The 13,924-nt window shown below is 38.6% G+C and overlaps 1 protein-coding gene across 1 annotated transcript in view; it reads left to right on the forward strand.

Moving 5' to 3' along the window:
• Nucleotides 1-13,924, forward strand: part of LRRC1 (leucine rich repeat containing 1) — a 70,165-nt gene that overhangs the window by 42,321 nt on the left and 13,920 nt on the right. The window contains exons 5-10 of the mRNA XM_041477496.1: nt 5,303-5,359; nt 7,072-7,135; nt 7,896-7,970; nt 9,754-9,898; nt 12,520-12,638; nt 13,614-13,697. Of these exons, the coding sequence (XP_041333430.1) occupies nt 5,303-5,359; nt 7,072-7,135; nt 7,896-7,970; nt 9,754-9,898; nt 12,520-12,638; nt 13,614-13,697 (544 nt within the window). The remainder of the gene's footprint in view (nt 1-5,302; nt 5,360-7,071; nt 7,136-7,895; nt 7,971-9,753; nt 9,899-12,519; nt 12,639-13,613; nt 13,698-13,924) is intronic.

Genomic DNA, 13,924 nt, shown 5'->3' on the forward strand with positions numbered 1-13,924 from the left:
AGATATAAGTCTTTGTTGGCCCCTTAATTGGGGCCCAGGAAGAGAAAAGGGAAATTTGTCATCAAATAAAGTTTCCCTGGGACCCGTGTGCGCTTCCTGTGTTTTATACTGCGCCGAAACAACTGACAAGTGGGATTCAACGGAGCTCCGGGGGGAAAAACTGCCGCCCCCCTCCCTTAACATCAGCTAGCCGGGGAAAGAGAAGCGGCACCACTTTACTGTCATGATGGATGTTTCAGTGTATGTGCTGTATACCCAGGCAGGGTATCTATGTACCAGTAATCTTCAGATGCTGGCCCAGTGAACTGAAGTCCTTTGGAACTAATGCACTGGTCAAAATGTGGACTAAATCTCTCATTTATGTGTGCTGCATCCTTGGGCTGTGTTCTGTAGTCATTGCTGCTGCATAAAGAGTGTAATACCAGACCATATTCAGAAACTATACTCTGCTCTCACCTTTCCTATCCTTGTTGTGCAGGACCTTATCTTATTCTGTATAAATATGAGGGCTATGTCCATTCTCCTGTCTTCCTCTTCTTTTTGCAATTTTACAAATGTGAGGAGAAATTACATTTGGGATTTTATATTCCCCCAACCAGCTGAAACTTGCTGGAAGCAGGGGTGCATATTGGGCCATGGATTGTCTGCAGGTGCTTTAGATCTTCATCTCTTCCAACTTTGCTTCCTTGTTTCCCAAAGCCTGTACTCTTGTCTTGTTGGCTCAGCTGTGTGCTGCTTTTGACATAAGGTGAAAAAATGTAGCTTTTATTAGTCAAGAGAAGGGCATTGTTCAGTTTTTATTGACTGAGCATCTTCAGCTTTTATATAAATTCTTTTTTGTCATCTATCTTTGTTTTCTCCTAGCTTTTCCTACATTTCTCTTTCCACTTTTGTAATTTTAGCAATTTTTTTTCTTCCCACAAGGAAATTGCGTATGTCTTATCATGCTTCCCAGTGCTTCTCTTAGAAACCTTTGCTGATCTCTGCCAAGGGCTTGGAGCTCCTAGTCTTTTTGCACGGACTGTGATAGAAATGGAGTGTGTGTATTGTGTTGTCTGTTGTTACTCTTAAGGCTGACTTTCTTTCCCCATGGATAGAGGAATATGCTGCAACTGTCCCTCAAGGTTAAAGTTCTAGGATAAAAGGATAAACTCATAGCAGTTTTGTATTTTATAACTTTAAAAAATAAAGTACATTTAATGTCTGCTGTACACTGAAAATGTAATGTCATCCAGAGTAACTGGATGTCTTTTTTTTCTCCTATTTTTTTTTTTTTTTTTAAACTTCAGTGATGTTTTTAAACCTATTGCAGTAAATCTCTGTTGTTTCGAGAGTCATCTGTCTGTGAAAAGGTTGTTTTGTGGAACATGGTGGTGCAGATAATCGCATTGTAATCAATCCAAACTGACTTGCTTTGGAAGAAAAAGAACAACAGGCTTTGTTTCTGGTTTTAATGGATGATTCTAGTCTACTTTTTGTTTTAGAGTAGACTGCTGCAGTTGGTGAAGGAATATTTGTGGTATTCCCTATCTGTAGATTGTGTTGAATTGCACTTTTCTCTTTCAAGACCTGACGGGAATGATCAGGAAAGACACTTCAAGCATTTTTGTCTACTCTGTTGCTATTAGTTTTGTTCTCATTTATTGATTTCACATTCTCTTCGTTCCTCTAGCTCACACAATGAATACCAATATCTACAGTTACTGTAGGTAGATTGCTGAACAATTTTATCTGGTTTACACTGAAACTGACATTTTTAGCTGTGTTGTACCTCTAAATTCAACTTGGTTCCAGCCTTACACCAGAAGTCGTCTGGAATGCTGAGATGGAAAACTTGTAATTATTTCAGTTAACTTCATCCTCTGCTTGGTTTGTCTGTTTCCTTGTGCTCAGTAATTCACACATGTGCTCAGTGTTTGAGGTCCATGTGATAGCTTTTGCAGTCAGAATTATTGCAATATTAATGCTTTTTTCAACCGTGGTGAAATAGCAAATAGTATCTTCTGATTGTGCTTTTTTGTATGTTTTATTTTGTTTGTTTTTTTTTCTCCTTTTGGTGTTGCTTTTGTTTTTTTCTCCTTTAGAATATAAATTACATTTGCTTGTGCATTTTCTGTTGGAATTTTTTTGGGGAGTAGGGACTGTTTGCTGGAAAGCAGCCTGCAATGCTGTGTGGTGTGTTTGCATTTCTAAATGCAGTTGGTGAACAGCTGCTGATGGATCTTTCCTTAGTCTGAGTAAATTAGATTGCTATTGCCTTTGTGTTTTATGGTAACTTCTCATGACTGATTTTTCTCTAGAAGATGGAGATTAGAATTAGGGGAAGATTCTGAATTCAATAAGGTATGGCTTGCTTTAGTTCTTTTCAGGGACTTTAGTAATATTGGACTGACAGTGCACCTGTAAAATGAAGGACATAGGGAAAAAAAGAAATTATTTAATTCAGTATATTGTGAAAAATAGCTATTTGTAGTGGAGAAGAGGAAGGGTTTCACTTTTTGGAGAGAGTGTTACTAAATCAGAAAAGATATTTGAAAAATAACAAGAATTTTCAAGAATTAGTGTAGAATTTTTCTTGCAAAAGACATTAAATTGTGTTTCTTAACAGAACGTAAAATCAGAAAAATGTTAGCGCATACACAGTTTGTTAAGATCCCGTTGGTAAATGTAAGGATGAGCTATACCTCTGCTTTGTAATGTATTGGAGATGAGTGCTTCAGTATGTCAGCATGGCTTTCATACAGTACTGTTTTATATGGTAGCTGTCACATTTTAGGTTGCAGCACATAGGTTTGCTGTGAGCCATTTCTGTAACTAGTCAAGATTTAAGAATAATAAGTGGCAAATTTCCTTTCATTTTCTGACCTCTTTATGAAATGGATCCATCTTAAACATAGTATTTCACTCTAATGATGCAGCTTTGCTGGTTTAAACTTCATAGACTTAGGTCACTATATTGGTGGGAAGCTTAATTTTGCTTATTGGGGTCTGCTTATATTAGACTTGGACTCAAGACCTTGGAAGAAGTACGAAGGATAAAGGAGTGTGCGGCAGTATCTTTTCTTTTGTTCAGGGGTGGAGTTAGGGTTGTGAGCATGCTCTGGGTGAGAATAGCTGTAGAATAAATACAGCATTTCTCCCTCAGAAAGCTTTGTCCTTAGAGATGGAAACATAATCTGGCAGGTTGCTGACTCCCACAAGAGGAGAACTTAGGCTGGGGCTATGGTGGGCCGTGGTCACTCTGCAGAGATGCTCACAAGGTACTCACAAGGGACAGCTGCCAGCGAGTGCTCACAGTGCTGCAGCACAGCTGTCTTCCTTGCACCTTCTTGGCAGCTGTACTGGCCCAGGTGTTTAAGGGGATTTATTCTGTTTTGGATTGGGGATCTGTGCTACTCTCCTTGTGGGGTTATTTTTAAGCAGGATCAGTTTCTTGAGCTGATTCACTGGCCTCCCCCAGTCTAATGATACGATGCAGCTGGTTAAGATGGTGGTTCCCAAGTTCTTGCTGTTGAATATGCTTTTCTGACAAAGATTTCTGTTCAGCCAAAGTGGTGTCTGAGGTAAGAAAAGAAATTAAGAGATTGCACCATTTTACTCAATAACGCTTCAGCGTGATGGGGAGGGAGATAAGTAGATGCGGGGTGATGTGTAAACACAAGATTACAAGGCAGCTGGGAGGTGTGCACATCCCTTTTGTATTCTCTTGATAAAAATGAATCATGGACCTCACGTAATATAAGCTTGAAGACAAAGTGGAACATTCAAAGGAAGGTGGAAGGAGTTTTCTAGAAAAGCTGTAAACGCGAATGTAATGGCAGTCTGTGGGTGGCAATGCCAGCAAGACCAGACCCACCTTCCTTTTGGAGAGAAGTGGTTCTCATCACCCCTTCCCTCTCCCACTTGTTTGGCTTCCTTAAGGATACTCTGTCCCATCTTGACTTGTGTTTTATAATGTTAAAATTCTTATGTGTGAATATTCTCTTGTGTTGTTGGAGTGATGGCTTGCTTATTGAATTTGAGTGGCAGTAGCAGAGTTATTCTCACTTATCTTTTAATTGAATTTGTAATAGACTTCTACTGAAGTATCTTTGCCTGTATGGTATATTTAAACTATACTTCTGGAGGGATACAGAACCCAGTGAGTAAAATGTGCTTATTTTAAAAGGTGGAAATGGCTGCTGAGACCGTAATCAAAGCTCCCATGAGACAGCATTCACTGTTGTTTTGAATGCAGTATGAAACAGGTGCATGAGATAAGGATTTCTTTTTCAGACACCATCAAAAGTCAATCCATGAAAAATCTTCTTTATCTTTTAACTAGTTATTACATCAGTTCTGTTGCTTTTCTTTGCTTAGATAACTGTGCTGAAGTTACAATGTGAAGATTTCTCTTTTTTTTTTTTTTTTTTTTTGAGGTTTAAGTTTTATTATCAGCTGTTTTTTTTTTTATTGGAGCTAAGTAATTATCCTGTAATTTGGTAAGCTGGTATTGTTTCAGAGGAGAAAATTTCAGTTTTATGTAGTCTGAATACATGGACTTGTTTGGTTTTTTTCCCGTAAAGTGTACAATTTAGAATTAACATCTATTTCAAATTTAGTGGAATTCTTGTTTTTTATCTAGATTTTATTCAAGGCCTAGCACACTGTCGCCCTTTCCTGCACAGGAGGACAGAACATTATTCTGTTGTCGAAAACTTATTTGAAGTCACCATATCTGATTTTCATTTTTCCCTGGGATGGCGGAGGATTAGAGCAGATTATAGTGTTGGGATAATGTCTGACTCCTTGTGTTCCATTTAGTCATAAATAAACCCCAGAGAAATCTGACTGTTGCTATGGTGATGCTGGTAAAAGCCTGGGATCTGGAGTAAGTGAGCCGCTTAGCAGCATAATGTCACTTAGAGTAATGAGCACGCTGTCATTAGGACAGTGATGGGTTTACCTGGTGCTCTCTAACTTTGGTAGCCCCTGCCAGATTCTGACAGTGAGTAAGGAAAAGCAGTTCAGATAGAATATAGCATACTCTGTTTAGTAGCTTGCAGCTACAAACCTTTTAACAAATGGAAATCTCTGTTTTGTCTGTTTATTTTCAAGCTTTAATCTGTTGAAGTACCATAGAGAAACAAGCAAAAACTTAGTCTCTCCATTCTGCCTTTTACAGGATGATCTGGTATAATTAAATCAACAAAAAATCAGTTTGTAGCAACTTGTTTTAAACTGTGTGAATGCACACTTCATAGAATGTGGAATATAAAAAGTAAGATGGTATTAAAATGTGCTTTCTTGGGTTTTTTTTTAGTCTTTATAACCTGGCTTCACTGGAACTGAGAGAAAATTTGCTGACGTATTTACCTGAGTAAGTCACATTGCATGTGTTTCATTATATTAACATAAAATGTTCTTATTCTTAAAATCTGCTAACATATGAAACCGAGTGACAGCTGGAAAAAAATACTCAAAACCAATTGACAATGTGAGATACAGCCTTCTTTTAGCAACATCTACTTACATTACTTCTAATTGTACTTGATTAGTAGCAGGAACCTGCAGTCTGCATGGATTGTAAAGTATAAATAAAAAAATAATATATATAAATAAATATATATATTTAATATATAGTGGGGATATTATTTATCCCCAAGATATTATTTTTACATATTTTTATATAAATACAATATAAATAAAATAAAAAAGTATTCTGTATGACATACAGCATCACCAAACACATCCTGTGTGTGTTGGACAAGCCCATCTGCAGTGGGAGTGGTGGTTTGGGTTGTTCTCATGGTGAAACTTCGTAACTCTGAAAGTAGAGCAGTAAGAGCTCTGAGATTTTCACTTTAGACCTTTATAGCATTTTTAAAAGTGTTTGTATTCAGGGCTGAGTAGCCAAAAGCTTCTAAAACCTGGAGATGAAACCCTTGGTAGCAAACTAGGCCTACTGATGTCTGAAGTCTGACTTCACCCACTGTGATTCTTTGGAGGAAAAATTGTCTAGATGTCTCTGTACTGTCTGTATTGTGGCAGAGGAATTGGTGGTCTTTTGTTAGACTAATATGATATCTTATACTTTGGGGATCCTTTTGTCTGCCTGGGAGCAGCCTCTTCTTTCTCTAGTGAAGGAGTTTCCTTCCTTCCTTCACTATCTGGTTGCTTTTTGCAAGAGTTGGTGACTCCTGTTCTGCTTGTTTAGGTAATCTAATGGATACTGTAAAAGATTTAACTTTTTTTTAATCAGAATCTCTTGCCCAGTTGCTTTGGGGTAATTTTTTCCTGTCAGTCTACCCAAGTGCCTTGGTTGTGGCTGTTCATAGCAGTGAGCCACAAGACACTTTAATGTCCGTGGTCAGAAGATAGGAATTGCTAGCTAACTTTGGCCATGCAGTGTCAGTATGAAGCTATCAAAAATGTTGACAGTTTTATTGCTCCATGAAAATTTCGACTGTCAGTAATTCTGACAATTCTCTCTGGTTTTCGTGCTAGTGCAGCTTTGGGGAAAGTAAGCAAGAGCTCTGTGAGCCTGATTTTGAAGGGTGGCCCTATCTTGTCTGTGGCTTTGAACTTTTTTTACATCCTTTTGTGCTACCCTCTGTTTGCAGTCTTAAAACCAGAAGTATTTCAGAAATTGATGGATCATGTTTAGAAGATAAATGATGGATGTTGAGTCTTGACTCACATAGTTATGTGATCACTATTGGGAATTTTTATCCAGTTGCATAACTGTAAATTTCCCCTAAAATTAAATCTAACTAACTATAATAAAGTATGTGACATTTGCTACCCCAGGGGACTTATTGTTAAAATAAAAAAAGAAGAAAAAAAAAAAGTAATGATTTGATTGCCTATACTAAGTTTTAAGTTTCAGGGTCATACAGTTACACTGACAAACTAAATTATTTTTTCAGTAAGCTACTACTGCAAACAGTCTGTGCCTGGTAAAATAACTGTCTGCCTACAGTACATTGTAATTTGAAATTCAAGTTTCAGTAAAATGAGCTTATTCAAATACATGGGGTTTCTGTTGCTTTAGTCTAATGTGGTTTTGTTTTGATTTATCTCATCTCACAGATCACTTGCCCAGCTGCAGCGACTAGAAGAACTTGATTTAGGAAACAATGAACTTTATCATTTGGTAAGAGAACATACCACTGAAACTGCGCATTGGACTTGTTTTATGCATAATTTACATTAAATAGGTTGTAGGATGTCCAAAGCTGAAGAAAGAAAAATGCATGGAGGGAGAGTCATTTTATAGGTACAGATGAATTTTGACAGTGAGCTGGTGTTTTCATGTCTGTTTAGTCTTGTTCAGTACAGTATCACTTTACTCAAAAAACTGCAGCTGATCTCTAGAAAATGAGAGCATGGCACAGCTTTTCTTTATGGAAATAAAAAGGAGTGGAGGGACACAAAATCTTCTCTGTCCTTCCAGTTACAATGACCACATGGACTTGTGTCAGGAGCTGCATGGGCTAAGCACAGATGAAAGTTCAATTTCCAGAGTGAGAGCAGGGATCTTTGGGAAAGGGCTGAGGCAAAACTGTTGAGGGTCAAGAGGTCCTACATTACTGCAGATTGATCTACCAAAAATATATCTGTCATCTCCTTAAGGTGATTCAGGTAAATGTTGGATGGATTTTCAGTAGGTCAGGGGGTGTGCAGGCAATTTGTTAGTGCATGCCAGGAAAGAATGGTAGATTATTAGCTATAGTAATTAATTTGTATGGTGGAGTTCCCAAATACTTACAGTTGCCCTTACTACTTCTAACCAAGGTACCTCTAAATAGTGCTTGCAGTAAGAATTGGTTTACTTAGACTGTAATTGTGGGGTGGCCATTTTTTTTTACTTGAAACTCCTATGCTACTTAACTTTGCTGCTTTTTATGTTGTAGCCAGAAACAATTGGTGCACTTTTCAATCTTAAAGACCTTTGGTTGGATGGAAACCAATTAGCTGAAATACCTCAGGTAAAAATGAGCTCTACTGCTACTGTTTTGAAGATGTTTTTGAAAGAAAACCTTTTCATTCATTCCTATAGGGAAGTGCTTTAAAATGGAATATTTTTCTCAGTCTGCTTTACCTGGGTTTGGTTTTGGGTGTGTAAGGGTTTTCTCTTGAAAAATTCCTCTGCAAGGGATTGGCCATGATACTGTACATTGTCAGAAATTTTCTTTTAAGCATTTTGACAAAGGGATTGTTTCCTAATAGGCACATTGTTCAGTTTGTAGGATGCCACATCCTCTGTTTATAGTTCTTGCCATAAGATCAGGGAGCCGTAAGTTGTCTGAGCTAACCATCACCTTGTGTAGCTACCTGAATTACAGTTTTAAAATTTTTTAGTATGAATCTTTTTTTTTCTTTTTCTTTTTTTTTGTAGTCATCTTCATCCATTTAAGCATGGCGTTTGGAAGAACTTAATAATGGAACTGTTGCCATAAATAGAAATTTTGATTTATGCAGGCAAATCCCCCTTCTGACATCAGTCATGGGATGAGGGAACTTAGCATTTAAAGCTTATAGCACTCTATATTCCCTTTCTTAAGAACTTTTATAATATGTGGGATGGTTCCTCTTCCCTCTTTTTCCCTTACAGCTAAGTCAAAACCTGTTTTCTTCTGTTCCTTCTGCAGTTTGCTGTTACTTGCTGTATGGATCTCATTGTCAACTGTGTGTCTTGTAAATCGGTTACAAGTTAGTGGGTTTAGTTGACTTTGTTTTTGTTGGCTTGGTCTAGTAAGTAGAGATGGTCACTCATAAAAGGTGAAGTGTGGCTTCAGCTGCCATTTTTATTGAAACTGGCCATTATTGTGTATTTTCTCCAAAGCTGAAAGGATGAACTTGCAGGATAAAGGGTATGTGTTTAATGAAAGATCTTCTTGAGGGAAGGGTATGTGTTTAATGAAAGATCTTGAGGGACAGACAGTTCAAAAGTAAAATAACTGATCTTTTAAGTTAGAATCAAGGCCATTGCTATATGAAAATTTCATATATGTAAAAGTAAAAGGCACTTCTTCCTCAGCTGTTCTGTTCTCTGAAAGGTGATTTGGATGACTAAATGAGATCTGTCCTCAAGTGTGGATAGGGATGTCTGTGTGCATGAGGAATGGGGGGTGCTCTGATAGCTAATAGAGACAAAGGTATTTCTCTGTCTAATGGTTGGATTGCTATGATAAAAACTTAAGTAGTTGTTAATAATAGTAGGTGATGGCAGTATAACTTGGCAGTTCAAATATTCCTGCTAGAGCAACACCCCCAGTGCTTATTTCTACATTTGTTGTAGTTGGGAGATGTGAAGATATGAAATCCCTGGATGTCATGGCATGTTGCTGTAGCAGCCAAGAGAGACTAATCCTAATTTGCCTAGGGTTGATTGGGAGGGGTAGACTTTAATTATATGGTGGTTGATAATCTGCCATTCTGAAAAAAACCAACTCTGCAGTCTTTACTTGAGGAAAACTCCAGGTTTGGCTGGTGCTTGCCTGGGTGTGCTCAGCACAGCTTGCCTGACTACTGAAGCCAGTTTAATATTTAAAATAAGAAAGTGTGACTGAATCACTTGGTTAGTTTATCATACGTAAAGTGTAAATATTTACTTTTTTTTCTGCTTTCAGAGGTCATACAAAGAATGGCCAATTAAGAGGTCATACAGATAATTGTTTTTCTTTGTGGAATTTCATTGTGATGGTACATTTTTCAAAGTGCTTTCTTACGTGTTTGGGCATGACTTAAATTTTTTTCCTTGTATTGCAGGAAGTAGGAAACCTGAAAAACCTGCTTTGTCTGGATGTTTCTGAAAATAAATTGGAATGCCTTCCTGAAGAAATTAGTGGTCTGACTTCTTTAACAGACTTGCTTGTTTCTCAGAATTTACTTCAGGTCTTACCTGATGGCATTGGTGAGTACAAAGTGAATGCTGTCACACAGAACCATTTAATCCACTGTAACTGGAAGTCATTTGGGTTTTTAATGTCTTCTTGTGCAAGAAATGAGCTTGTCTCATGTTGGTTTTTATTCCTTTTGCATAATAGCAAATGCATAGCTCTATTAATGCTGCATTTTAATTGTCTGCATAATGACTCCCTAATAATTCTCTTTCAGTCTTCACTTGATACCTCCCAAACAAGATAAATGTTAATATGTCCCTTCAGTCCCATTGTATCCATTTCACCATCAGAACTCTTTAACAGTGTAAAATTTTAGCCTGTAACATGCTGTGGGTCAAGTGATAAGACTGGCTGAAAGTATCACTACAAAAAGTACAGAATTTTGAATGGTGATGTGTATTTATCTTCAACTGGACAATGTGATTAGTCCTCTACTGAACCTAGTGGAAGACTCTTTGCCTTGCAGCACATTAATCCTTGCCTTGAGGATTCGAACTACAACCTTTCTGTCTCTGACCTCTTAGATTGGGTTCAGTATCTGAAGAATGTTTCCTGCAGCATTACCAGTGCCTTTTTTAAGGTGTATGTTTTTTACCCATACAGTAGTTGTGGCAAGTAGACAAACAAGCATTTTTTTTTCCTCTACTCATCAGCTGTTTTTCTGGAAAGTTCCATGTTGTAGGAGTATGCCTTCTCCTTGAGAGGGCTTTTTTTTTTTTTTTTTTTTCAAACCCCCCAAAATAAAGGTGCAGGGGAAGGAGAACTCGTGAATATGGTTTAACTATGTTTAACATTTGGAAAAGAGTGGTCAAACCTTCCCCCTTCCTGTATATTCTATATAAGACTAAGAAAGGTTTCTCTAGAAGTTAGACTTGGAGGAGTGGGCTGACAACTGTGGGTCCTACAGCTACCTACAATGTGTTTGACAGGGAGTTGTAGCAGCCCTCTGATGGCGTGTGCTGGCCAGTACAGTTGGTGTACATCAGAAACGGAGCTGAAAGTCAGCAGCCCACACACCTGGCTGGATGGAACTTGTTGGCAGAAGAGAGCCTTGCTGGTCTCTGTGGAAGTTCCTGGGTCTTGCCCAGCTGATCCCTGAATCCTTGGTGGGGCTGGTGGATCTGTAGAGCTCTTGAAGCAGGGCTCTCACCAGCACCAGTGGCTCAGGTCAGCTGTGGCCGTGTCTCCTCAGTCTCCACAGCTCTGATGGAGCTCCAGCACCCCCAGGCAGCCTGTGCCAGTGCTGCACCACCTCCCACTGAAGAATCTGCTCCTGAGCTCCAGATGGGATCACCCATGCTGCAGTTTGCAGCCGTTGCTGCCTCACCTGCCCCTGCAGAGGAGAGTTTGGCTCTGTCATGTCCATAACTGCCCTGCCAGTGGTTCTGGGCAGCTCCCAGTGCCTCCGTGGCTGTCTCTTGGTGGGAGTCAACAAAGCCAGCTACTTCAGCCTCAGCTCACGTGTGCTCTGGCTATCCTGATAGCTTCCTACTATCAGGACCTCCATTGCTTGAACAGGGGAGTTGAGGGGGAATACAGGACATCACAAGAAACTGAGACTGATTGTACAGGTGTAGTTTACTAATTTCAGGTTGATAGGATATAGCAACTTCCATTGGTCTGTTGGCTATAACTCTAATGTAGTCTAGTTGGTGTTTGTTTCTGACAAGAGCTCACTGCTGTTTAGTATTCAGCCTGGTGCTCACCATAGTATCCATGTCCTTTCTAGCAGGGCTCTTGTATAACTTTTACATTTCACTTCCCAGCCTGTGCTGGTGCATAGGTTTTTTCTGTCTGTGTTCAGAGCTCTGCACTTCTCTGTGCTAAACCTCAGGTTTCTGTTTAGGTTGCTATCTTTCTGTGTGTCAGACATCTCTTCATGATTTAGCATCATCAGTGAATTTGATACTCTGGACTATTACAGCTGTTTTAGACCACACAGGGATGGCAGTGAGGTATCAGCACCTAGTGTTGTCTCCTGAATTTTCTGTTATGGGCTCTGGCTGAGTCAATATTTGCACCGACCATTCTGATGCAAAGGAGGAGAACGAATTGAATTTTCTGCCCTGAAACAGTATTTTGTTCTTCATGAGAAAATCACCTTCAGAGAAGTTTGGTTTCTCATCTAAAGAATAAACTTGGGTTTCCTGTCCGACTATTTAGGTTCTGTGTGAGGACAAAAAGACCTTGATCCTGTTTGGGTTTGGGCTGTCACTTCAGTGCAAGATGGTCTCACTGTGGCTGATTAGGTGTAGGTGATCTTCTGAACATTCCTTTCTTAATAAACATTTTATAATTGAGGACAAACAGATAATTTTCATTTGTTTATAGGCGTTTGGGCAGACACATCCTTGATATTTACATGGGATATCATTCAGATTGTAACTTTATTACAATTTATTATACTTAAATGTTGGCCATGAATATTTATATTGAGTATGAATTCAGTGATATTAAAACTTGCACAAATAGTGCAAGCACTAAGTGAAGCAGTGCTTGGGTTCTTTTATTTTACCTAAAAAAATTTCATTGTTTTAGAAGATTTCTGGAAGTTTTGCAGCAGTAAAAATTTATGTAATTAAAGGTATTGGAAGATACTAGACTAAAAATCCATGTTGTTTTTTCTGTCCAGGAAAATTGCGGAGGCTGTCCATCTTGAAGGTTGATCAGAACAAGCTGATCCAACTAACTGATTCCATTGGAGACTGTGAAAGCCTTACTGAACTAGTTCTCACAGAAAACCAACTGCAGGTATGCATGGTCATGACTGCTCAAATGGCAGGTGGTAATAAGAGCTGCTGTTAAGTGCTGAATCACTTAGCTCATTAGGTTACTCACCCTTGCTACTGCTAAGCAGTGCATTTCCTTTAAATGCATTTTATTTCTTACCTGTTAAATAAATGTGGAGATCATGTTGTGTGTAGTAACAATCCACCCTTCAAATGCTTAAGCAATTACACACTCTTGAGTCTCTCATGACCAGTGAGCATGTGGCGTGCAGGTATCGCTTACTTAGTAGTGTTTTTGATGCAGGGGTTTGTGCTGTATTGCATTATTGCCAGTTTTTGCTGTGTGTTATCTAGATCAGTCTTGCTGGAAATGAATAGAAGCCCTGAGCACGGCAGAACTTGTACTGCTCCTTGCTCTGCTGATCTGCTCTAGACAGGTGTTAAATATGATATGTGGGCAATTAAAATAAAATCTTAGAATTCCTTCTGTTAGGTGTTTTCTTCCATTATTTTGAAACTTCATGTGACACTGACACTTGGATAGTAGCTGTCTTTAAATAAACTAGGTTTGAGCATTTAAGCTCAGTTGGTACTTCACTGAGTTAGAAGCTTAAGACTGTTGAGAAGATGCCTCTCCAACAGTCAATTCATAGCACCTGAGTTAGGAGATAGCTAACTGAGAAGCAAATTTGGGAGTGTCAAGTTAGATAATACATCCTACCGTACATGCATTCTGTACACAGCTGTTGTGTGTCTATTATTGTAGTGCAGAGATAATTAATGAGTGAATTTGTGTTAGAAACTGACATTCCTAGACACTTGTTCTGCAATATAAACCTTTGGATCTTCTTTGGAAAGTCTGGCAGTAATGAGGATTGACTACACTTCAATTTTGAAAGTGGATCAGACTGTCAATTAATTTTAAAAGCGAGTTAAGTGGTTTTTCCTGACTCTATTTATTAATTGTTTGTATATTATTTTGGTTTTTTTGGCACAGTCATTGCCGAAGAGCATTGGAAAACTAAAGAAGCTGAACAATTTGAATGCTGATAGAAACAAATTAACATCTTTGCCCAAAGAGGTAAGTTTTGTGCAGATGACATTGTAGAAACAGAAAACTCTTGATTTCAAATGCCTATGAGAAGTAGCAGGCAACTTTGGTCCAGTGGGTATTCTTTCCAAACTGATCACAACCAGAAATTTGTTCACTAGATCTGAACTGTAGTGATTTGTTGGCTTGGAAGTGCAAAATGGCTTTGCAGTTGAACAGAAAGGCTTGGATCTGATTGACTTGTAACTAACTTGAGT

This window comes from Pyrgilauda ruficollis, unplaced genomic scaffold, assembly GCF_017590135.1.
Source record: "Pyrgilauda ruficollis isolate IOZ18807 unplaced genomic scaffold, ASM1759013v1 scaffold40, whole genome shotgun sequence".
NCBI lineage: Eukaryota > Metazoa > Chordata > Aves > Passeriformes > Passeridae > Pyrgilauda > Pyrgilauda ruficollis.